At 41.6% G+C, this 26,818-nt stretch overlaps 2 protein-coding genes across 2 annotated transcripts in view; both read left to right on the top strand.

Annotated features, from left to right (window-relative positions):
• The window catches only part of LOC125724531 (serine/threonine-protein kinase pim-1-like), a 153,216-nt gene that overhangs the window by 92,881 nt on the left and 33,517 nt on the right, over positions 1-26,818 (top strand). The window lies entirely within an intron of this gene.
• Positions 1,795-11,912, top strand: LOC125724528 (serine/threonine-protein kinase pim-1-like). The gene is made up of 7 exons (XM_049001263.1): positions 1,795-2,080; positions 2,519-2,613; positions 2,762-2,806; positions 2,890-3,268; positions 10,196-10,372; positions 10,464-10,794; positions 10,925-11,912. Exons 1-6 carry the CDS (start codon positions 1,846-1,848, stop codon positions 10,559-10,561), a joined length of 1,029 nt encoding a protein of 342 aa, XP_048857220.1. The 5' UTR covers positions 1,795-1,845; the 3' UTR covers positions 10,562-10,794; positions 10,925-11,912.

Raw genomic sequence — 26,818 nt, 5'->3', positions numbered from 1 at the left:
TTTACTTACGATCTGCATTGTTTATGATTCTTATTACATCTGGCCAGCAGATCGATCTTTCGTTTCCCACAGAATAATACATGATGTAACGTTATTCCGCTAATAAGCTCTGGCTAATTTCTGGGCTGGCACAGGCAATATTGGACAAAAGTGTATTGCTTATTCATCTAATTTTCCGATGCAGAGATATGGAGACACAGGGGCTCCGTAGTGTTACTATACATCTGATACACACTTATAATGTAGCAAGTGCCAAGTTCATGTCTGTTGTTTTGAACTTTTGAATCAATATTAACAAGCGCCTGAGTATTAAGTAACAAACCATTTTAAGATCCATGACCTTTTTTTATTTGTCTGTGTGTTGTTTTCTGTATTTTAACAATATAGGTAATATATTACATACGTTTCAGGAGCTTACATAAATAGAAACGATCGTTTGCTTTGAGACAACGTTAGGTTATGAAGATGCGCTGTATACATAAAATTGAATTGAATATTATGTACAGCGCTGTATTGTGTTATATCGTATTGGCATTATACGCACTTCAGAAATTTAATTGGTACAGTACTGTAATTTGAAAAGCGTTTCAGACAACTACTGTAGTTTTAAATCGTCAATAAAATGAAGTAAATAGCGACGCTGTCTGTGACACCCGCTCCGTCCGCTCCTCGTGTGTGCCACGCCCCCTAATTACCCACGTGTGATTCCCTGATTGTGCCAAGTCGCATCATGTTCTTTTCTGATTAGTTCCCTGTATTTAAGTCTCTGTTGTACACGAACCCGTTGTCTGTCATTGATGTTACCTGGTGTTTGTCAACCCATGATTCCAATTAAACCCTCGTTTTGCCCCGTTAATTCGCCTGTCTGCCTGCTTCCTGTCTGCTCGCCTGCCCGTTTGCCTAGCCAGTGATCATGAAGCGTGACACTGTCCTTATTTTAATATAATATACAAATGTGAATCAGATGGTAATCTGAGACATAATTAAGAAGCAGAAAAAAGCGGTAATAACCATCATCCGCATATAAAATGATCAATTTCTCCCAGACAAACGTGATCATTAGATGCGGTGCCCAGTGTATTCCCATTCAGCGGAATACGACTGCCTTTCGGTGATCTGGTTCGCTTTTTTCTCCTTAATCAATTTGTTAAATATTCCCACAAACCAGCCACGCTGTTTATGACTGAGCCAGAAACTTTAGACTGCATTTCCTATGTGATCGGTTAAGTTGTTTCTGCGTTTTAATCGTAATGGCAGATTCCTTGTCACTCCGTGATTTCTGATGTACTAGTTGGAGATATTTTGAGCTTTAGAACGAATGAATCACAGCTTGTTAGAGAACAGGTAACTAACAATTAACAATTCATCCATATTCAATAGTCGTGCATGATTTTGGACTACGGGGAAACCGGAGAACCCGGAAGAAACACCATCCATCCATCCCATCCATCCATTTTCCAAAGCGCTTATCTTACTGGGTCGCGGGGGTCCGGAACCTATCCCGCAAGCAATGGGCACGAGGCAGGGAACAACCCAGGATGGGGGCCAGCCCATCACAGGGGACACTCACACACCATTCACTGTCACATGCATAGCTACGGGCAATTTAGCAAGTCCAATTAGCCTCTGCATGTTCTTGGACTACCGGAGAACCCGGAAGCAACACCACGATGACAGGGGGAGAATATGTAAATTCACAACTAATTATATTATTGCTAAATAATATATTCAAATGTCTCTTTTATTATTCAATTTTACGACGGGGGGACTGAGGGGCCTCTGGGCTGCAGCCCATGTAACCCCGTGCATGATGCCGTCTGTTGTTCTAAAATCAACAATATTTGAATGATGCTCATCCATCCATCCGTAACTGGTCAGCCACAAAAGCATCATTTAATTGCATCTTGCTTAGCATTCAGAAGGACGTCTTTACTCCTTCAGTATCGATTACTCATGATAGCAAAAATGGGTAAAAAACGCTCCCACTTCGATTCTGCTGACGAATCTCCTGCGAAAAGAAGGAGAGAGAGTACGGAAGTTCGGAGTACCGGCGAAGTCAGGTCCAAAACTCCCCGCAAAGGTTGGAATTTAAATTTTATCGTCTTTCGATAGAGAATGAAAATGACACCTAAGAAAGCCATGTAAATCTCTTTCATAAGGCTTGCTGCAAGACCAGATGTGAACAGTGTACTGGACTTATAGATTAAACAAATAAATAAATGCAACATTGATTGATAAAAAATATCGCTGAACGTTTGAAAAGTAAACATACCCAAATTGATTCAATACTAGTACTGTAGCTGTTTTGATTCAGAAGCCGAGCTTACTCGGACTGCACCATCTAAAAGGCAAACTAATGATAATACTGTATTTAAAAGCCAAGTTTAGGATAGGCATGTGGTAAAGAAATGTTAATGCATGCTATTTAAAGTTATTAGTGAAGTGTCTGCAACTGTATTATCCTGTAGAAAATGCTGTATGGACTCTTTTTCTGAAGTGTACCTGCTTAATGTTGTAGAACATTTGGAGGACCTGTACCTCCAGGGCCATCTACTTGGAACGGGTGGCTATGGGGCAGTTTTTGCCGGCATTCGCAAGGCAGATGGCTTCCCAGTAAGTGACCAAATGGTGTAGCCGCGACATGCGTAGTAATATCTCTCATAGGGATCCCTTTTATTGCACCTGTTACAGGCACCTATAAAAGGTGATGCTTTCTCAATAAATCCTACACTAAATTTGTGTTTTTTTTTTTTACCTCTAGGTGGCAATCAAATATGCCAGAAAAACTGAAAAGAAGCTAGAACTGGTAAGTGTTTTCAGTCATAGAGCTGGGTTTATTTGGAAGAATTTCTGTCTAAATATATGTATATCCTTCCCTCCCATTCATAGCCTGGACTTGACGGGCCCATGCCATTGGAGGTGGCGCTGATGAAGCTTGTTAGCAATGAGTCATCTTGTGCCAACGTGCTCAAGCTCATCGACTGGTTTGATGGACCACAGGATTATATTATGATCCTGGAAAGACCGGACCCATGCGAAGATCTCTTTGATTTTTGCAAAAGGAAAGGAGGCCTCCTGTCAGAAGGTGTTGCCAGGCACGTGATGGTGCAGGTCCTCCACGCCTTGCGTCACTGCCAGGACTCAGGCGTCCTCCATCGAGACCTGAAGTCAGAGAACCTTTTGATCAGGACAGACACTCTGGAGGTCAAGCTCATCGACTTTGGCTGTGGCGATATCTGGACAGATTCCCACTACACAAAATATTCAGGTCAGTGAGAGGGGCTAATTAAAACCTGTCAAACTAACCCCTGGTTCAATAGCAAGTGGCGGGTAGTCCAGTGCAGTGTTTTCCAGTGCAGTGTTTCCCCTACCATTAACCTGCGTGAAGTTGCCCCCCATATGTTTCAGATTTCAACCAAACTGGTCTCAATCGTATGTGCCGCGCTTGTGCCAGATTGGGCCATTAAAACGATCCTTTGTGCTGTTTTAGTTTCTGAGATATTGTCTGTGTACATGGTGACGTCATCAGCGTGAAGTTGGTGCCCCATTTTCCTCTGATTTCCACCAGACCGATCGCAACTGTGTGTGTTGCATTTGTGCTGGGTTGTGCCATTAAAACTATCCTTTGTGCTGTTTTAGTTTCTGAGATATTAATGTCTGTTTACATGGTGACGTCATCAGCGTGAAGTTGGTGCCCCATTTGCGTCTGATTTCCACCAGGCCGATCGCAATTGTGTGTGTTGCTTTGTGCTGGCTTGTGCTGTTAAAACTATCCTTTGTGCTGTTTTAGTTTCTGAGATATTGTCTGTGTACATAGTGACGTCATCAGCGTGAAGTTGGTGCCCCATTTTCCTCTGATTTCCACCAGACCGATCACAGTTGTGTGTGTTGCATTTGTGCTGGGTTGTGCCATTAAAACTATCCTTTGTGCTGTTTTAGTTTCTGAGACATTAATGTCTGTGTACATGGTGACGTCATCAGCGTGAAGTTGGTGCCCCATTTGCGTCTGATTTCCACCAGGCCGATCGCAATCCCGTTTGCTGCATTTGGGCCATTAAAACTATCCTTTGTGCTGCTTCAGTGCAGAGATATTGCTTATTTACATGGTCACGTGACTCTGCTGTTAAGTTAGCCCCCCATTTGCCTCCGAACCGGTCTCAGTAGTTTGTGCCGTTTAAAAATTGTCTGTGCTGTTATTTTTCTGAGTTATACCTCTTACTTTACGCCTTCACATGATCGCCGTATAGTGCTCAGGCTCGTGTTTCTCATGTGAACAGAAGGTGGAGCGTTTGATGACTCCGTGTCAAAGCTGGACGTAGACTTAGTCAGCCCCACCAGCCAGATACCGCATTTCAGGATCCTGCTAGATATTTTCACAAATGACCGACCGTTACATACTGCCTCGTTACTTGCAGGCTTGACCCAGGTTATCATGTGTTCTACCAACTCAGCACAGCACAGGACGTCCATTTCTTGAGTTGTGGGAGTGAAAAAGCAAAACGACAATATGTAAAGTGGCTCTTGCGGTGTGAAAAGCGATTGTGTGCCATTTACAGTGGTAAAGCACATCACATAACTCTAAATTACGTGCAGACGTACATAGCGTTTTGCTACAAGGTAGCTAGTGAACGCCACGGCAGCAAATGCGACCAGTTAATGCTTAATACTCTACAACAATGTATAATAAACTCTTGTCATTTTGCCTGCACTGTGTGTTGCAATGTCTACAGATGTAGCCACTTGAATTTTCCCCTGTTTCCATGATGGGGCCTTGGCTGGTCCATGACTGGCCCCTGCTGGGTCCTGGGTGGGACATTGACTGTAATGAGATCCCCCACGATGATGTAATGAACAAGGGGGCCGGCATGATCTGCCCCTTACCTCTGTCTGTAAAGTACTTGCAATGATTTATCCATCCACCAGGGAGAGCAGTGATTATGAAAGCTGAAGTGACTTACCAGAGTAAGTCTTACCAGTAGTTTTGGAAAAGGAGAGTGACCCAAGATGTGTGTAACAGACTAATTACAGGCCTAAACAAAGTAATAAGGATGATTGTGGAGAATAAAGGTGGACAGAGTGGAAAATGAAAATAAAAAAATCAAATGGTTCTGTACGGTGCTTGAATAAAACAGACACATTCCTTAGTGCAGAGGTCTCCAACTCCGGTCCTGGAGGGCTACTGCCCAGCAGGTTTTCTATCCTACCTGGCTTCTGATGAGCCACACCTGTCCTCAGGTAAATATCAGGAACAGGTGTGGCTCATCAGAAGCCAAGTTACAAGTCTGCAAGTTGTGTCTAACTAGGTGAGAAAGGTTTAAAGTTTCATCAAACAAGTGACTGATTCAATAAATGACTTTTGGCAATTGGCAGTTTCGTTCCCAAAATGATTTTTATTATTTCAACAATTTGGAAAAACTAAAATATTTCACCTATCTAAAAAAACATTTATCCCAAATTGCTACAAATACTTTTATTCAGCACCAATAATTGGAGATCATTTAGAGAGTGATTATTCTATCTTTTTGTTAAAACCTATTTTCAGTGGTGCTGACAAATTGTAAAAAATCACATCATAAACATTTTTAGCCAAGACTTTTGAGCTCTGAGGCTTATAGACATTGGGGCTGGCTACACAAACAAAATTGTATTTGGTGTGATTACTAAAGTGTTACAACTTTGAAGTGACTTTGGAGTCACCACACCTTTGCATACTGTCAATGGCCCATGGAATGTCTGTCACTGCTCCTCACACCAATCAGTGTGGAAAGGCAGTGTGAATTTTACAGTTTTTTTCAATTGCTAAGACAGATACTGCAATTCTGGAGTTGCTTTCTCAAAACTCTTCAAACAGTCACCACAACATTATCTTATACAAAATGCAATCAATGACTAAATGCAATCATGACTAAAAGTCATGGATTCCTGTCTCACTCACAACATTAAATTTTCAGAGGTCATTTTGCAGATACCAACATACTGACCCTAAAACTGCTAACAAGACCGTCAAAACTGAAATATGTAATTTTCTTAAATTACTATCAAGACCCTTTCTAAAATAGATGGTAAAAGCCATATAATATAAACAAATTGACACAAGACCAAACAATGAATGCTGGATGCCAAGATATTTCTCCAGAGAAATGCCAAGGATGGATCAGGCATGTAAAGAGATACTACCCTAGATTCTACTCTGTCTTAGCGATTGAAAAAAACTGTAAGAAAAGACACAATACTAGCCTTTTTACAGTTTATAACATGCAACAGATTAAACGTTGATAAATAAAATATGCAATCACATTATATTACAGGACTAATACAAAACAATAAATGAATATTAGAACAACAAATTGTCGCTCCTGATCAAGATGCCAAGCTTCAAAACAGTTCCTGTCTGGTTGAAGGCAGAGATTGAAAGCACATGCTTTGCACTTCCGAGGGGTTTTTGTATGTACTGTACAATATCATAGCGCTGGATTAGTATGTACCAGCATGAGCGCTAGCCAAGTACCTAACCCTGTTTGTCTCTGGTGTAAAAACTTCGGCTGTGTCTTCAGTTCACCTTAACTACAACAAGTTATTCGGCTAAGCAAGAAATCCTGCTTTGTGAAATACCCCCGATCTCAACCCTATTGAAAATTTGTGGGTTATGCTTAAAAGCCGGGTCCGTGTCAGGAACCCAGCTAGTTTAATTTAACTAGAAATTCTGCAAAGAAGAGTGGTCAAATATTCAGCCAGAATTATGCCAGAAGCTTGCTAATGGCTACCAAAAGATTCTGGTTGATACCTGTTGTACCTGTGTGTGTAAACTTGTGACCACAACTAAATTATGTTTTTGTAAAGAAAGCGCCATCTCATGGTAACACCCTGCAAGTGAACAGATGGGCGGGTTTAGACGAGAATTTAGGCACACCCCCAGAAGGAGGGGGGTTACTCCCTTTGGCTGGCTTTTGGCAGGCAGCCGCCTTGGAGGGGAAAATTGGTTCCCATGGACCCTCTTACTTGTTGTACATGGCGGTTAAATAAAAATGTCCGATAATGAAGTTTTACTTTCTTTGTAAAACTACAGCGAAAAATACGTATGTCTGTATGCTGGGCTGGGCGATATTGTCTAAAACTAAAATCTCCAATTTTTTTACTTGTATCTGTGTCTGGGTCTATGTCAGGGGACAGCATATAGGCTGCCAACTCATTTTTGACTTTTTCTGACTTGGACTGGGAGGTAGAAGGCACTTTCTTCTTGAAGAAGCTTGCCAATGTCTTTTTCTTCTTCAGCTCAGGCTGTGCTGCATCTTCATCTTGCACCTGCAAAGTAGGGTCAGGTTGTGGTGTGGCTTCGTCAGCAAGGAGAAACTTCAGCTCCATAACAGCTCTTTCCTTAATTTGTTCCACCTTGTTATGTTCAGTGTAAGTCATCCGGAATCTGGGCTCCATTAGTGAAGACATGTCCAAGGGTTCATCTGTGACAGTTCATCTTCTATTAAGGTACCCCAGTATGTTGTTTTTGTTTAGTTTTGTTAGTTCAGTATCTCCCTCATCTGGCTGTAAGAGACTGCTTCTGAACAGATGAAGCATCGGTTTGAGGTAAGAGACACTGACATAAGTCTCCCCAGACTGGGCCTCAGTGAATTCTTGGTGTGGTTTCACAGCTTTGTTTACTGATTATAAAATATCTATGTCTTGCCATGTCGACATGAGGTGACGAGTTTGCTTCTCAGACCCCAAGATCCGGGTTATGGCTTTTTCCTGTTCCAGAACTCGCTCTACCATCCTTTGCCTTGAAGCCCACCTTGTTGGGCCCTCTGTGATAAGCTGGTGGGTGGGGAGGCCGAGCTCGGCTTGTACCACAGCCATATCTCTTCTTCTTGTCCAGCTGAATGTGAGGCACTGACAGCCTTTTTAGAAACACCAGTGGCTCGTCAATTCTTGGGTCCTTTACACCATTCTCTGTACAGCAAAAAGGCGAACTACAATTACACACTGTACAGCACAGACATTTGTTTACTTTTAGGATGCTTAAATGTTTCCCCTCTTTACATTTCATTAATGCATATGAAACACTAGCATACAAACTCATGTATGGCTGCATGTTTCGGCTGGATCACAGGTCTGAGGTAGTTGAGTAACACAGCACATTCTCCAGCAGCTGTGCAATTTTTTGTTTTGCTGTATGAACATGGTAGGGCTACTTCGGTATAATACTTTCGGCTTGGGAGCTCATATTTGGGGTCGATTGTTTTTAGCTTCTGGAAAACCCCGTTTTTCAATAGTGCAAATGGGCACCATATCTTTGGCGATATGAAATGTCACCGCATCTGTAATTTCTTTCCATCGGGGTCCCTTCTTATCACATGGTACGCAACGCGAATAAGACGCTGATATTTTTATCTGCTCTTTAGCCAAGTTTGCAAAAGGTACAGTATGAACAATTCTGGACATGCCACTTTTTGTTCAAATGTAAGTAAAAGCTGAGAAATATTTTTTTTCCACAATGATACCTCTTGTACATGTCTTATTATCTTCTGGGAGACGCTTGTGTCATTTCCAATCAAGAAAAAACTTGCTGGTTGAATAAAAGTAAATTAAAGTCAAAATTTGGCAGGTGTATGAATAATTCTGGGCTTGACTATATATATGTGTGTGTGTGTGTGTGTGTGTGTATAGTTAATGCACACATATAGACCTCACAAATATTAACACTCCCCCCCCCTTTCTAAGATGGCATTGCTCACGTGAAAATGCAGCGCTCCCTTATTGCTATTACTACCTTATTACTACCTAATTCCATGCTACATATGAAATGCATATGGCTGTCAGTCGCTGAGAATCTGAATTATTCAGCAGGATCCTGAAATGCAGTATCTGGCTGGTGGGACTGACTAAGTCTATGTCCAGCTTTGTCGCGAAGTCATCAAACGCAATCAAGTAAAGGCATAAACTAAGAGGTATAACTCAGAAAAAATAGTACAGAATTTTTAAAGGGCACTACTGAGACCGGTTCGGAAGCAAATGGGGGGCAAAGTTAACGGCGGAGTCACGTGACCATGTAAATAAATAATATCTCTGCACTGAAGCAGCACAAAGGACAGTTTTAACGGCACAAACCAGCACAAACGCAACACACACGATTGCAATTGGTCTGCTGGAAATGGGGGGCCAACTTCAAACTGCTGACGTCAACATGTAAACAAACATTTATATGTCAGAAACTAAAACAGCACAAAAAAAATTTTTACGGCACAAACGCGGCACATACAATTGAGACCAGTATCTGAAGCATATGGGGGACCAACTTCACGCAGGTCTACCATTATATAAGGGGGGCACCCCGCCTCTCCAACGGCACCTCCCACCCCCCATTGAAGGTCAAGTTAATTTTATTTAATTTTATTTTCTATATAGCTCCAGATCACAACAGAAGTCATTTAAGGTTACCTTTCCTATAGAACAGGGCTATACATTGTGCCTTTATCAAAAGTAAACAGCCTTATGTTATTCATCTTATTTACACAACAGCTTGTCATTTTTGTCTCTACACGGTCGTGCGTTTACAATTGTCCTCTGGTCTCTGTATCGCACATGGAGTTCTGCCCCGATGCACACACACAGACACGTGCACGCACACAGGTGAGCACACTCCCACCAGCAGACAGGGAGCGCACGTCGGAAAATATGTCGCGTCAACCACCTGAAAAGCAGACAAAAATATCTGCTCCCAGGGTGGAGGACAAACATCCACAATAGGCTGCAAGGAAGACCATCTTGCAGCCTGCCTGCAGATCGGGAATAAATGGGCCGGACGTTTCTGACTTCCCATATCAAGAGGCTCTAGAAATGTCCTTCCAGAAGCCCAGAAAGATACACTGCAGTGACATTTTATGGATAATTGTCATAAAAAGAAATGTTCTGATGTTTAGTTCAGTTGTTATATTGACTGCTGTCATTAAAAGAAACACATGAAGACCATGAATCCTGTCGGTGACTGTCTGCCCCCCCCCCCCCCCAAAACAAACAAAAAAAATAAAGCTACAAACCCAGGGGAAACACTGCAGTGATCAAGAAATCTGGACATGTGATCAAACTTCCTGCAGGGGAGTTGGATTTGTGTTCATGAGTCCTAATCTAACTCGTTTCAGTAAAAATATAGGTTTATGAAAGATTTTGTGAGTTTATGAAAGATTTTGCTTTGTTGTTTCAGGCACAAAGATCTTCGCTCCCCCAGAGTGGTTCCTGAGCAGAGAGTATCTGGCTGGTCCCGCCACAGTCTGGTCTGTGGGGGTTACACTATTTAATCTAGTGTGCGGCTACCTACCCTTCCACAACCAGACGGCAATCATTTCAGGCCGCCTGAAATTCCCCCCATGGGTCTCTTCTGGTGAGCAGCTTATTTTTTGTCCCGTGACTTGAGTCTCCTGACGGGGAGTGTTTTTTTCTGACTAACTATGTGCCAAATTATTCTCTGACAGGCTGCTGCAATCTAATTCGCGGGTGCCTGAGACGCAAGGCGGCGAACCGGCGGAGCTTGGAGCAGATTCAGCGCCATCTCTGGCTGCAGCAGAAGTGACTGCTGACTATTATTGGGCCTTGTCAATTATTTTCTTACTGTTTTGATTAAGGTTGATTAGATAAGGTTATATAAGATAAGTTTTGTATTGTTGTTGTTTTGTATTGTTTTGTAAGTTGTCATATAAGTTAAAATTATATAAGATACGTTTATATAAGATAAGATTATATAAGTTAAGATAAGGTTATATACGATAAGATTATATACGATAAGATTATATAAGTTAAGATAAGGTTATATAAGTTAAGGTTATATAAGTTAAGGTTATATAAGATAAGTTTATATAAGATAAGTTTATATAAGTTAAGATAAGGTTATACAAGATAACTTTATAGAAGATAAGATTATATAAGTTAAGATAAGTTTATATAAGACTAAGATAAGGTTATAAAAGATAAGTTTATATAAGATTAGTTAAGATATGATTGGATAAGATAAGATGTCTTTGAGCCGACCCTTTATCGTGTTTGAGGGGTTTGCGTGTTCCAATGATCCCAGGAGCTATGTTGTCCGGGGCTTTATGCCCCTGGTAGGGTCACCCAAGGCAAACAGGTCCAGGGTGAGGAACCAGACAAATTAGGCTCACTAGACACCTTATGGTAAGAAAATCATTGGATCCACGATTTCCCTTGCCCGGACGCGGGTCACCGAGGCCCCCCCTGAGCCAGGTCTGAGGGTGGGGCTCAATGGCGAGCGCCTGGTGGCCAGGCCTGCACCCATGGAGCCTGGTCAGGCACAGCCTGAACAAAGCACATCAATGGGCTCATCACCTGTAGGAGGGGTCATAGGGGTCAGGTGCAGTGCGAGTTGAGCAGTGGCCAAAGGCGGGGACCTTGGCGGTCCGATCCTCGGCTACAGAAGCTAGCTCTAGGGACATGGAATGTCACCTCTCTGACGGGGAAGGAGCCTGAGCTGGTGCATGAGGTTATGAGGTTCTGACTAGATATGGGTCGGCTTGGGCTCTGGAACCAGTCTGCCTGAGGGGGCTTGGACCCTCCTCCACTCTGGAGTTGCTCGCGGGGAGAGGCGCCGAGCAGGGGTGGGCATACTTATTGCCCCCTGGCTGGGCGCCTGTACATTGGGGTTTACCGCAGTGGACGAGAGGGTAACCTCCCTTCGCTTTCAGGTGGGGGGATGGGTCCTGACTGTTGTTTGCACTTATGCGCTCTGAAGTGGCAGTTCAGAATACCCACACCCATTTTGGAGTCCTTGGAAGGGGTGTTGGAGAGCACTCCTCCTGGGGACACTCTTGTTCTGCTGGGGGACTTCAATGCTCACTTGGGCAATGACAGTGAGACCTGGAGGGGTGTGATTGGGAAGAACGGCCCCCCCCCCGATTTGAACCTGAGTGGTGTCTTGTTATTGGACTTCTGTGTTCATCATGGATTGTCCATAATGAACACCAAGTTCAAGCATAAGGGTGTCCATATGTGCACTTAGCACCAGGACACCCTAAGCCGCAGTTCGATACTCGACTTTGTAGTCGTGTAGGCATGTCTTGGACACTCGGGTGAAGAAAGGGGCAAAGCTGTCAACTGATCACTACCTAGTGGTGGGTTGGCTCCGCTAGTGGGGGAGGAAGCCGGCCAGTCCTGGCAGGCCCAAGCATATAGTGAGGGTCTGCTGGGAACGTCTGACGGAATCCCCTGTCAGGAGGAGTTTCAACTCCTACCTCCGGCAGGACTTCTCCCATGTCCTGGGGCAGGCGGGGGACATTAAGTCCGAATGGGCCATGTTCCACGCCTCAATTGTTTAGGCAGGTGACTGGAGCTGTAGCCATATGGTGGTCGGTGCCTGTCGTGACAACAATCCCCGACCTGTTGGTGGACACCGGTGGTGAGGGATGTCGTCAAGCTGAAGAAGGAGTCCTATCGGGCCTTTTTGGCCTGTGGGACTCCAGAGGCAGCTGACGGGTACCGGCAGGCCAAGAGGAATGCAGCTTTGGTGGTCGCCAAGGCAAAAACTTGGGTGTGGGAGGAGTTTGGCGAGGCCATGGAAAACGACTTCCGGATGGCTTTAAGGAGATCCTGGTCCACCATCCGACGTCTCAGGAAGGGAAAGCGGTGCAACATCAACACTGTTGATGGTGGTGATGGGGCACTGCTGACCTCAACTCGGGACGTTTTGGGTCGGTGGAGGGAATACTTCAAAGACCTCCTCAATCCCACTGACACGCCTTCCAATGAGGAGGCAGAGTCTGGGGACTTGGGAGTGGACTCTCCTATCTCTGGGGCGGAGGTCACTGAGGTGGTTAAAAAGCTCCTCAGTGGCCGGGCCCTGGGGGTGCATGAGATCCGCCTGGAGTTCCTTAAGGCTCTGGATGTTGTGGGGCTGTCTTTGTTGACACGCATCTGCAGCATTGCGTGGACATCGGGGGCGGTGCCTCTGGATTGGCAGACCGGGATGGTGGTCCCCCTCTTCAAGAAAGGGGACCGGAGGGTGTGTTCCAACTATATGGGGATCACACTACTTAGCCTCCCTGGTAAGGTCTATTTGGGGGTTCTGGAGAGGAAGGTCTGTCGGATTGTCAAACCTCAGATTCAGGAGGAGCAGTGTGGTTTTCGCCCTGGCCGTGGGACAGTGGACCAGCTGTATACTCTCAGCAGGGTCTTGGAGCGTTCATACGATTTTGCCCAACCAGTCTAAATGTGTTTTGTGGACTTGGAGAAGGCATTCGACTGTCTTTCTCGGGGAGTCCTGTTGGGAGTGCTCCGGAAGTATGGGGTGCCGGGCTTCCTTATAACGGCTGTTCGGTCCCTGTATGACTGGTGTTATAGCTTGGTCCGCATGGTCGGCAATAAGTTGGACTCGTTTCCGGTGAGAGTTGGACTCCGTCAGGGTTGTCCTTTGTCACCGATTCCATTTGTAGCTTTTATGGATGGAATTTCTAGGTGCAGCCAGGGCGTTGAAGGTGTCAGGTTTGGTGACCTCAGGATTAGGTCTGTGCTTTTCGCAGATGATGTGGTTCTGTTGGCTTCATTGGACCGTGACCTTCGGCTCTCACTGGGACAGTTGAATGTGAAGCGGCTGGGATGAGAATCAGCACCTCCAAGTCTGAGACCATGGTCCTCAGCTGGAAAAGGGTGGAATGCTCTCTCCTGGTCGGGGAGGGGGTCCTTCTCCAAGTGGAGGAGTTTAAGTATTTCGGGGTTTTGTTCACGAGTGAGGGATGGATGGAACGAGAGATCGACAGGCGGATCGGTACGGCGTCAGTAGTGATGCGGGCACTGCATCGGCCTGTCGTGATGAAGAAAGAGCTGAGCCAAAAGGCAAAGCTCTCGCTTTACCAGTCAATCTACGTTCCTACCCTCACCTATGGTCTTGAGCTATGGGTAGCCACCGAAAGAACTAGATCGCGAGTACAAGCGGCCAAAATGAGTTTTTTCCGCAGGGTGGCTGGGCTCTCCCTTAGAGATAGGGTGAAGAGCTCGGTCATTCGGGAGAGACTCAGAGTAGAACCGCTGCTCCTCCACATTGAGAGGAGCCAGATGAGGTGGCTCAGGCATCTGCTTAGGATGCCTCCCTGGTTATGTGTTCCGGGCATGTCCTACTGGGAGGAGGCCCAGGGGAAGACCCAGGACACGCTGGAGGGACTATGTCTCTCGGCTAGCCTGGGAACACCTCGGGATTCCCCCCGGAGGAGCTGGCTGAAGTGGCCGGGGAGAGGGAAGTCTGGGTTTCCCTGCTGAGTCTGCTGCCACCATGACCTGACCTCGGATAAGCGGGAGATGATGGATGGATGGAAGATTATATAACATAAGATCAGATTAGATAAGATAGAGGAGAGGGGGGAGAAAAGGTAGTATCCAGGGTGTGAGGAGTCTTTGATGATGTTGCTGGCTCTCCGGTGGAGTCTGCCAGTCTAGATGTCCTTGAGAACTTGTGCCCTCTTATTGAGGTGTGGACTGAGGAAGCCGCGCCGGGGCCCTACTGTATAAGGCTGTTTTGACACTACAGATTGGGGAATATTTGCAGAGGGAACAGACCTAGAGGTCACACATCTGTTGTGCTCTCTTACTCCCTTACACATCGCACAGCAGATGTATGACTGGCTTCCTATGTAGCAGCGCATTTCGTTTAAGGTTTTGCTCTTCATCTGCAAATCTCTTCACTGTCTTGCCCCAGCCATCCATCCATCCATTTTCCAAACCGCTTACCCTACCCCATCATATCTAACTGATCTACTATATAGACATTCCCCCAAACATTGCCTTCATTCTGCTGACAGTAATCTCCAGTAATCTCCTAAAATCACTAATTACTCACAGCATGACAGGACCTTTTCTGTTACTGCCCCCTCTCTATGGAACTCCCTTCCTAGTGACATTAGGAACTCCTCATCTCTCTTATCTTTTAAAGACTCTCTTAAGAGCCTCTTTTCAAAATTGCCTGTAATTGTTGATAGAACTTTGTCCTGTTTGTTTGCCTAATGTGTGTGTGTGTGTTTGTTTTTCCCTGATTTGCCTTTGTAAAGTGACTTTGAGTATCTAGTATAAAAGCACTATATAAAATAAATGTATTATTATTATTATTTCTTTTTATTATCTGTTATTAAAATACAGATTTATTTATGCAGATGCTCTGTATATGTGTTTTTCATTTGTTCTGGTTTCTCAGTAACAGTGGTTAGTTCTGGTTCTCCCAATATCCAAGTCATATCATAATGATTTGATCTTAATTAAGACGAGGGCTGGGCCAGAGGGAATCCAAAAATCTTGGGGTGTCAAGTGTTGGATACCTTACCTTGGACTGAGCATGATTGAGACTCAGAGTCTGTTACATATTATAACTAGCACTTTTGCTGAGTACTACATTCTGCAAGAGCTGTTCCCAATGATTTGCACAGCAATGGCTTTGCATCTGCCTTAGACCCAAGGTCACTCATGCTTGGCTTGTATGTCTTAAGGGTTGTGTAAGCTAAAGCTAATTTTACTATGCATGAGAAATGAGTGTTAATTCTGGACTTGTCTGGAAGGAAATTATATTTCATGGGTAAACTTATAATAATCAGTTAAATAAGAGTGAAACCAAGAAAGAGCTGTTACATTAATGTCAACCACAGATTCTAGGTGGTCCAAGGGAATATTATCGTCCACAGTATCAAAAGCTGCAGTTAGATCTAGTAATACCAACAAAGATATCCAGCCACGGTCAGAAGCCATAAGCAAATCATTCAATACTTTGATTGAAGCTGTTTTCCCTGTGGTTTGATCTAAAGCCAGACTGATATAATTCATTAGCATTAGTTTTCCATAGAAAAGAAGACAGTTGATGAACAACGTTTTCTAGGATCTTTGAAATGAAAGTGTATTAAAATGGATGTGAGAGGGATGTAGGTCTCTCGAAGGAACAAACAGGCACGCTTAGGTTCACTCAAAAACGCTTTAATAAGTAATACAAAATAACCTCACACTGACATCAATACCAAACTATCGTATTGAAAGCAATGCAAAATAACCTCGTACTACAAGGGATATAGAATAGTATATATTATACGAAGAAGTATATATAGAAAAGAAACAATAAAATATAGTAAATGTGAATTATTATAACGAGCGGTGATAGTTAATCCCCATGATCAATTAAACGCATAAGCTGCTGCAAAACTATTCACACTCGGATGTGCCATCATCACCTACCTTCACTCTTAGACTGGGGAGTCCCTTTCAGTCCTGGCAGGAAACCAAGATGTAAGTCCTGAGAAAGTGCCGGGCGATGCGCGCTCTATCCCACGGCTGAGCTTCGGTTAACACTGAGTTTTCCTCTTCCTTTATACTAAATTTAGCGTTGCGTGAGGGCAGGGGATGAGCTGGCCAGGCTCACCCCTTCCCCTCAGGCAATATGTTCTCCAATTCCCCCTTTTGTCCGAGTGATGCTGCTTGCGGTAACATTGTACAATAGGCATCCTTGTGCTAGGTGTCTTTGCGCAAAGCCTCCCTGTTCCCCCTAAAGAGAATATAAGGTGCTGTGTAACGACCCTCCCCTGTCTCCTGTAACCAAGATAAGCATACTGCATGCCGATCTAATGGCTTAGATAAGCAACCTGGTTTCTTTTTATGAGACTCAAGGTATATATGACAAAATAGGTGTTACAGGTGATTGGTAAAAAACAACGTTTGTGCAGTTCAATAATATTCTGGGTGAATCATGGACGATTTATCTGAATTTCAGGATGATCAGTCCACATAATCACAGAATTAATCCACAATTATGACTTCCCAGAATATTTCAGTAGAAGGGTTAATTCCATGCCACGTGGGCAACGTAATCGTCCGCAAATTCATCCTAATACATTAAGGAAGATTTGCAATCCTTGCGTGGGTCTATAGTTTCCTAAATCACTAGGTTCAAGACTTGGTTTCTTTAGAACAGGTCTAATAACTGCTATTTTAAAAGGTTTCGGAATATATCCAAGCCTAAGAGATGAGTTTAACAAGTTTAACAGGATCGTGCTCAAAACCAAGCTCAAAAGTTCTGATTGTTTTTAGGACAGAAAGATTTAAAAGTGTCAATATCAGTAGGAACAGGACTAGTAGAAGGCTGGTAGCTGTATGTGGCCACAGAAGTGATGGTCTTTCTAATCTTAGTTATTTTACCATTAAAAAATGTAATAAAGACATCACTCCTAAGAGCCTGTGGGACTTGCGAGTTTAGGGTTGAAGAATTCTGTGTTAACCTAGACACAGATTCAGACTGGAAGTTAGAATTGTTTTTGTTCTCTTCTATTTTTCTGGAAAGATACACAGACCTAGCAGTCACTAGTGCTTATCTGTACTTGGAGAGACTCTCTTTCCAGACTGATCAGAAAACTACTAGTTTAGTTGAGCACGAAGTGAAGTTCAGAATACCAGGGTGCAGCTTTCTTATCTCTATCTCTTTGTTTAAAGTGGAGTTACAAGACCTAGAGTGCTGCGAAAGGATTTTACCATGTTCACAGATACCTGTTCAAGTTCATTTTCACATGAGGCTTCAGATGTAAGGTTGAAGGACTATGGAAGTTGGTCAAGAAACATTGTTGTTGATAATGGGGTGATGGGACGTCTGATATTGTACTTTGCAGCTGGGGCCGAAGGGAGGCTGTACTGTATTAATGATCTGAAAGTAGAGGATTCTGAGGGATAATAGATGTGTGTTCCACCCAAATACCATGGCTAATAATCAAATCCAGGCAGGGACGGATTACGGACCGGGCCAGCGGGGCCGCTGCCCAGGGGCCCTTGGGGTGCAGGGGGCCCATGGGGCCCCTAGCCCAAAACAATTTGCAACACTTATCAACAATGTATTTTCGTTTGTCTATTTTAGAGGGCCTACATTCTTTGATCCTCTGCCTACAAGGGCCCCTGACCCTATAGGGAGGGTGTTTGGCTGCCAAGGGCCCTTGAATTGTGGTGGTTGTGGTGGTGGTGCTGGTGGTGGTGGGGGGGCCCTCGCGAACGTTTTGCCCAGGGGCCCACACAACCCATAATCCGTCCCTGAATCCAGGGTATGGTTACAGGCAGGGGCGCTGCTAAAGATTTTGTGCCCCAAAAAAGCATATCATATTGGGAAAAAGTCCAGACCAATCCAGTTATTTTCCAAATTTTTTAGGGCTTCTGTCACTCCGGGGTCCTTGAATCATCTTAACATCCTTACGAGGTCCTGGGTTACAGGCATGAATAGGCCTGACTACATTCTGACATACATCTACAGAGTCAAGAATAGCAGCAAACGTTGTTGTTAAAGGATCACTGTCATTCTCCATGTGAATACTAAAATCATCAACAATCATGGCTTTGTCAGTAGTGACCACCAGATTTGTTAAAAAAAAACTCTGTATGGACCAGGTGGTGTTTACACAATGATGATGACTGGAGGTGAAGGACCACAAGGAGATGAGCCAGCAAAACTAAGAACAAGAATTTCAAATGTTCAGAAGCTATAACCACTTTTCTTGGACACTCCTAGATTAGACTGAAATATTGCAGCAACACCACCACCTTTGCCATTTGGTCGAGGGTTATGCTTATAACTGTATTCAGCTGAAGTAGATTCATTTAATGCCATGAATTCATTTGGTTTAACCCAGGTCTCAGTAAAGCATAACGCACCAAGACTAAAATCAGTAATCATTTCATTTATTAGTAATGCCTTAGTGCCTGTGATCTTACATTTAAAAGTCCAGGATTTTAGGCTCACATTACACCTATTATCTAACAATGGATTTGGTTCAGTTTTCATTAAAGTTATTATGACATCCACTATGGTGGAATACACCTCCACGATTAGAAGTGCGGGAAACAGACACAGTCTCAATAACATGAACCCTGGGTGACGACTCTAAGCGACTAGCAGACGGTCAGTTATGCCGGTTTGCCTGCCGCCTGGACTTGGATCTGGCTTGTCAGCGACTGGCCTTGAGACCATGAGCAATGCTTTTGGACAGGAGATCAGCACCATCCCACAAGGGGTGATTACCTTCCTTCTTCAAAAGCCCAGGCCTACCCCAGAACATCGGCCAATTGTCTTTAAATCCCACACCATTTATCGGGCACCATTCTGACAGCCAGCGGTACAGCAATGATAATCTGCTGTACATTTCATCACCACGTCTAGCAGAGATGTGGCCAAAGCACATTACTGACATAGACATCGTCTTTGCAAGGTTGCACACCTCTATGAAATTTATCTTAGGTATCTCCAAATAACTCAATCAGACATCATTAGTGCCAACGTGGATAATAATCTGAGAATATTTACACTTACTGTTAGCCAGCACTTTTAAATTTGCTGAGAAAATATGTCTTTTGGCATTTTTAGTTTTTTGATTGCAGTCAGATGGCTCAAAATTTGGCTTCCCAAAGCATTTGAAAATTGCAAAAATACCTATGAACTGTACACATTTGATAAAAGCGTCACTACTACAAAACTAATAATTAGACAGGATAAGATGGAATATATTACTCAGGTGCTCTTACAGTCAGCTTTTAATGTACTTTTAATGTTTCTGAACTTATGGTTCTCTTTCCATCTCTCCGCTATTGCCTGTACGCAGCCTCTTTCCTCAGCTGTCACTCATATCTGGAGAAAGCCAGTCATTGGTTTAACTTGAGATGATCTCGTTCACATTACAACCAATCCATGCGGTAGGTTGAACTCAGTGTGAGACCTCAGAGTAGTTTCAGTAGAAAAGTGCATGCAACGCGCATGATGAATATTTATCGGTAACATCAGTAAATTAAAAGGACGATTACAATTATTGAACATGTGATGGATATTTCCTCTAATTATCGACAGAACAGATGATGTTGATCCCTATAGTGTTCAGCTTCTTTGGAGTAGTTCCGTTTAAAATAATAGGTAGTAGTTATATTTAGAGGAGACTGGGGACAGGTGGTGCCCATTATAGTGTCCAGACATTACACCCTGGTCTACTGTATTTGAATAGCATTCTTAAAAGCAACACTATTCCAGCATGTTTAGATCTTGGTGACAGCATTTCTGATGGTAGCTACCAGCTAGGTACTTGTTGAAATCACGTGATCCCATTATAATGGTTTATAATATAAACCAATATAAAAGGTTTGTTTAAAATAAGTAAGCCATTTAAAAGTACATTGTATCAGAATAAGTAGAAACTGCTACATATTGTACCATTCTGTCGTGGCCAGCGCCTGGACATATGCTGTTTCTTGCTGGGGAGGCAATATAAAAAGGAGGAGGAAGCTCAGACGAGCAGGATCAGTAAGAAGGCCGGCGCCGTCACGGGTCTTTAAAAGACTTTTTATACCATCTGCTACTTATGGCGCAGATTTCGTGCCGCCTTGGAATGCAAACCCGAGTTTGGCTTTTGGGGGAAAACAGTCAACGCGATATATTGTTTTACAGTGCACAGCATGCAGACACCGTGCTATGTGGAAATGCGACGGACAAGAGGCATTGCTTTTCGTGAGTGTCGTGAAGAGAACGCGACACAATGAAAACAAAACAATCATTTAATTGACCGTGTTCAACTACCCTCCAGAAAAAGAAGGGTTTACATTACACACATTTTAATAATGAAATTGTGCCACATCACTCCGAAAAGCAGTGACCATCTTTGCTCTGCTACATTGGCTCATTTTTGAAAAGTACTTGCCGAAACTGTGCCACCAGGAAATGTAATCGCTGTCCAATCACAGCTCTCAAGCTCTCAAAGGGGTGTGGTCACGGAAAAAGGACTGAGACAATCCTGTAAGATCTAACCAATGATGCGACAGCCGCTACACGACAGGCTATGGCCACCGCCATTACACCCCAGCTGTGCCCCTGTTAATACGCTACTACCTCACTTCAGAATGTCTTTTAAAGCAATATTTAGGCAAGAAGTATATTCTTTGCTGCAGCAGGTAGAAAGTGAAGCTGTGAGCAATGATTTTGTCATTTATAAAGTAGAGTGGCTCCTAGAAAACTTGCCACAGGCGGTGGCTGTAACTGCAGTGGTGGTTACAGAAATGTTTACATGGGGTGGTAAGAGATTTTGGGAGGGTGGCATCAAGAGCGGAATGTGGGAGTTCTCATACAGAAATACAAATGTACTTGTATAGGTAAATGTACTCAACAAAAGTCCCACAAATACATTCCTACAATATTTATTTTGACATAATGTTACAGTTTTTCCTCACATGACAATTAACATTTACAAAACAACAAGTGTAATCCCTACACCATAATGCACGTCTGCACAACATTACATCATTTCTCATTGCTTTACACAAATTTCCAAATATTTTAGTACATAGATGCAAATGGTTTTATACAATTGTCATCATTTGGTACAATTTTAATCACTTTCATCTAGTCAGTCAAAATAGATCACGTAGTGTGATAACTTAAATAAGCAGTATTTTTCATAAAATGATAACACATGGAAAAACGGATTAAAATATAGTCTAAAAATTTTTTACATAATTTGTCAAAGATTATTTAACAAAAGTGTTTTCAAGGTATGTTCCACTCAATATAACAAAAAATTATTAATCCTAATAAAATCTGTTTTTATGTGATATTTCAAATTAATTTACACGTACATATGCTCCAAATGGATTAAATACTTAAAATATTTCGAACTCTTTTATAGTTACACCATTTAGCATTTTCAGACACATTCAGTCTTAATTTGTAAAAAAAAAAAAACTAAAACTAAACTAAAACTAAAAAAATGGTGCAAATGTCGTTTCAAATGATATGAAACAAACATGAATGTGAAACCTGATACATACTCCAATTTAGCAGGGGAGTATTAAACAACATACAAAGTCTGAGATACTGACATTTACAAGAGGCTTCTGTACTTCCTGAAGCCTGTCTTTGGTTAACTAAACAAATATTCTCATCGAAAAAAAAAAATAAAAATCACAGGGCTTCAAATTCATTACCAGTGGAGGGCAGTGTTCCATTAATCTGCCTACAGCTAATTAGCGAAGCTACATTTTTCATTAGATTAGCATTTCTGCCAACTCTGAAACCTGTCAGCAGACCATTTAGCTTCTTCTGGACTTTCTTTGTTCAGATACATTTAGCTCAGACTACCCTAAATCCAACAAGTAATTCGGCTAAGTGAGAAATCCTGCTCTGTCATACAAGCCCCTGGTTGTATTTTCCAGGTTCTGATTGACAGAACAATAGACCAATGCAGAGCTGAGACCTTCCTTCGTAGTTCAGGGTAAATGGCACCATGTTTGTAGTCCCTAAGTTCTTCACTAAAAACAAAATGGCCAATTGTGAAATAGGGCTTCACCAACAAAAATGCTTACATCTTGTGAATAGAATATCACTTAAAATTTCAACACAGAATAATCCCAAACTCCAAGTTATAAATATCACCTGTTAATCACTCTAGTCCGACAGACTGGACTTCAGTGTTAAATTTTAGCTCTCTAGGTATGTTTTTAAGGGTTCAGACGTCAAAAACTAAACCAAAGCTATATTCACATAATAAAATGGCAATGACAGTTTATTTATATAGCACATTTAAAACAGCAACCTCAATGCCGTAGTCAGAGTGCTTCTCAATCAGCAACATATAAAATGAAATAAAACCAGAACCTAACAAATTATAAACAGTGAAAAGCACCATTAAAATACAATTAAAAAGAAAAATAAATAAAACAAAAACCAGTAGCATAAAAAACACGCATGTGAAATAAAAGTTAGCGGTTAGTGCTAATTGTTAGCTTCTGCTAAATTTTTAGTGGTTTACAGGTTTAGCGTTATCAAACTGAACTTTGGAGTTGGCAGATTAGAGGGTATTGAAGCTAACTTTTCGGTTGGCTCTGCCCACCACTGTTCATCACAAACAACACATGTACAAGCTCCTCAGCCTGCTATTTGGAGTTCTTGCCCTTGTAAAAAAATAGTATACTTAAATATATATCCAGTATACTAAAAGTATATGGCACATACTTAAAACATGCTATCATTTTCCTTATTACAGTAAGTACACTTGAAATATACTTTAGAGATGCTAGATATAGCTTTCAGCAGTATACTTAAAACAGTATAGTAATTAGTTTTGTGTAATACACATTAAATGTATTTTTTTGTTTCTTAAAATATACATAAAATAAATTCAGAAAGTCATATATACTTCAATTACTGTATATTTATTTCATTCTTCAAAGTTGCTAACCAAAATTTGTGAAAACAAAAATAGCACAGTATTTAAAATATTAGAAAATACATTTTAAGTATGTCAGCAGTTCCCACTCATTTCCACAAAAACACAAAACACATTTCCACTCATTTCTAGACACACACTTATATGTATTTAATTTACTTTTCACAGCTATTTGTACTAATGCACTTCACAAGTTATAACACAAATAGGAGCTACTGTGCACAATGGTTTATTTGAAAAAAATGTACGTATGAGTGTGTCTATATAAAGAACAAACACATACATGCTAAATCAATCTACATTTTCACTTGAAATTCTTCTACCCTTTTAAAATGCCTAAAGTAATTACAAAATTTGCAAACACAAAGATAACCATAACTGCAATGCATTGCAATGACTGGACGAATATACCTTTCAGGTTTTCTCAAAATAGCCCTAACAGTAAGACAAATGTATCTGTTCATGTTTAAACTCCACCATGGAAATTTTATGAACAGCGCTAAAGAGACAGCATATCTAATCCCGTTCAATATTATTTGGCAGAGGAATTGCAAATGCTCTGGCTTTCAAACAGATCACAACACATTTCCTTTTGAAAGAACTTGGATGAACAGCAATTACATTGTCTGATCGTGTGACCTCATGAATAAATTCGCTGGATATATTTAGCTGAGAGTCTCTGCACAAATGCCCCCTTTTTTTTTTTTTTACCAATTCCTGTACTAAAACACAGCACCTTCTATTGCAGTCACACATTGCACAGTCATGCATGCATTGGGGCTTGGCTAGTACAAGACTTTTGATGCTACATAGCATTCCATCTTTGAGCTCTACAACAGAGTTGTTTCTTTTGCGTAATTTAGAGGATTCTGCGTGACAAACTATTCCATTGACAATAAAGCGGTTATAATAGCAGTAGGAATTTACTTTAAAGCCCAGTAACTGCTCTACTGCAATCCTGTGTGTAACAGGTACATTTTCTTGGGCAAAAGGACTACCAAAGACTCTAACGAGTTCGTTAATTCGCTGTGAACTTGCTAATACTACATTGGCATTTTGCAGTTCATTAAACAAGCATTGCATATTTTCATTAGCATCCTTCATGCATCTTTCATCATGCATCTTTCACATGGAGTGTTCCATTGAAGGATTCAAAAGAAAATGTAGATGTTGCCCAAAGGGGCCCCCAGTTTCTGACGCTTGTAGCAATATGGGTTAACAAATGAACATTGAATGTTACATTTTCTGTGCCATACAATCTTTCGAATTCAGTGACAAAGTTTTTCAGTGAGAGCTCTGCAAAGTCAAGGCTGCATATTTCCACTTTCTCTTGAAGCAATGCGTAAATTCCAAAAACTAAAAGAAAAAGATGATTCCAGAATTTTTTTGGCAGAACATCTTTAAAAACTGGTAATGCATAAAACAAAAGAAAAGCCCTCCATTCTGATGCCTTCCAGAATTTGCGATCTTGTACAGAACGAGGTGTTCTTGTCACCTCTACTGGAGGCTGGATTGCAGTTAGCTGTTTATCAACAACATCAGTTTTAGTTCCAATGTACCACTCTTTTTCATGATTACATGAATCAAACCACAGAGATGCAAGCTGTCTTGTAACACCCAGACACACACTGTGTTGATATTCAGGTACAAAGCCTTTTATCATTTGGAACTTACTGAGCTTCATTAGTGGGGAGGGCCCCTTGACACCAAATCGAGGTTCTTTTGGTGTTGCTGCCATTGCATGGATATAATGCTCTTCCTCTGATCTCAGAGAGGGCTCAGGAGTACAAGATGCGTATGGACCTCCTCCTTTATGGTAGCAAAAATCACATCCATAAGTACCATTAAACTGCTTAGTATTTCTGAGGAGAGGTCGAGCAACAGAATCAGAACTACAGAGCAGAACATGGACTCTTGAAACCTGATCTCTGTTTTGTGCGTCCTTCCATTTGATTCCATCTTTCTCAAGTACAAGAGCTTCACTCACAAAGGGGTGTAGCAATGTGAACATGTTGGGTTTATTTTTCCCAAACCAAAGACAAGGGACACAAATATTATTCTTTCTCTGTTGTGGGTCTAGCTCAATTATTTGACACTGAATAGGCCAAATCTGACATTTGGAACTCTTGAACACAGGGATTCCATCACAATTCCATAACAAGCTGATGTCATTCTCACCAAGATCCCCACTGCATGCAAGTTTTTGATATTCCATTCCATATTGTATATCACAAAGTTTACCTTCTGATCTGACTTTTTTGAATGGACACACACTAAGCCATGTGTTTACATATTATTAGTGTGAAAGTTCTTAACTGTGAGTTTAGAAGTCACAAAGCTCACAGTCTGTAACACATGTAAGACCAAAGTAAACCATGGGGGAACCACCATATAAGTGTGGGTGACAAGGCAGAGATGCTTCTGTTTGTAAAGAAAAACTGGCTATTAATGCTCAAGTAATAGTATTTTACCTATACTGTACATATATTGGCAACAAAGAAAATGTGCTTTGTTATATTACCCATCGTAACTATTATAATTTGGAAAAGTATAGTATACTTCAGTTTATTTTTTATTATTATTCTTATGTCTTTGTTCTTCAGTTTTATTAATTTGGAATTGTGAAGTTTACTAAGTCTTTTGTTATGAAAATAAAATTCTGCATTCAAGAAAGGTGTTTTTTGTTTGTAAATATAAAAATGTAATACCGTGATATAATACCATCAATGTCTAAAAAGTTAAAAATACTGTAATATTAACTTTAGGTCCTATCGCCCACCTTTTACATACAGCAATTCCTGGGGACCAAAGATTATTTGTGCAAATGTGATTCAAAAATTCACAGTACCTGTCTGCTCATGGCAATCTTTTCAGAATGGATCTCGCGTTCATCATTGCCATCTTCATTACTTTGTTGAGTGTCAGCTTCTGCAATGGGCTAGACAAAAAACAGGATCATTTGCTTCTACTTTTTCCATAAATGACATTGCACCTGTCCACCTTGTTTAGAATTCCATTCTGCTATTTAATTGTAATGAAACAGCTTAAACTTACTAATGTGCATTTTTCTTCCTGTAACTGTACGACATCTGTTTGATTTTCATCATGTACATCAGGGCCATGGGCTTCAAATAATTCATCTGAAATCTTAAAATGTACAGTCAGACTATTATATGTTTCCATTCATGCAGATTATCTACTTATCTTAAATGTATTTTATTTACCTTCAGTTGCTTTGTCTCTTGTCCAAGAAATCCCACACTTTCTTGCTCAGATTCATTAGCTGTTTCAGAATGCTCAACTGAGCGCTAAAAAAACACGTTTTAATGTTTCACATACACCACTAATTCAGTCAAATTTATATTATACAATACATATTTAAATGATTTCACTTTGAATAAATATAACAAGTCGGTACATTTTAAAAATAAGACTTACGTTGCTTTGTTTTTTTCCTGTAAGCACTTTTCCTAGGAATAGGGATTCCGGATTCAATATATGACTTATAATGGGTCTTGTTAGTCTGTTGTACCTCCAGAACAAAACATGGAATTATCTTAAATATTCAGTAACATTACACAGTATAATAAATGAAATTGCTAATTAACTCAGATGTAATACCT

This window comes from Brienomyrus brachyistius, unplaced genomic scaffold (genome assembly GCF_023856365.1).
Source record: "Brienomyrus brachyistius isolate T26 unplaced genomic scaffold, BBRACH_0.4 scaffold57, whole genome shotgun sequence".
In the NCBI taxonomy this organism is placed as follows: Eukaryota; Metazoa; Chordata; class Actinopteri; order Osteoglossiformes; family Mormyridae; genus Brienomyrus; species Brienomyrus brachyistius.
The sequence above is the reverse complement of the archived record's forward strand: the minus strand, read 5'-3'. Positions and strand labels throughout refer to the sequence as shown.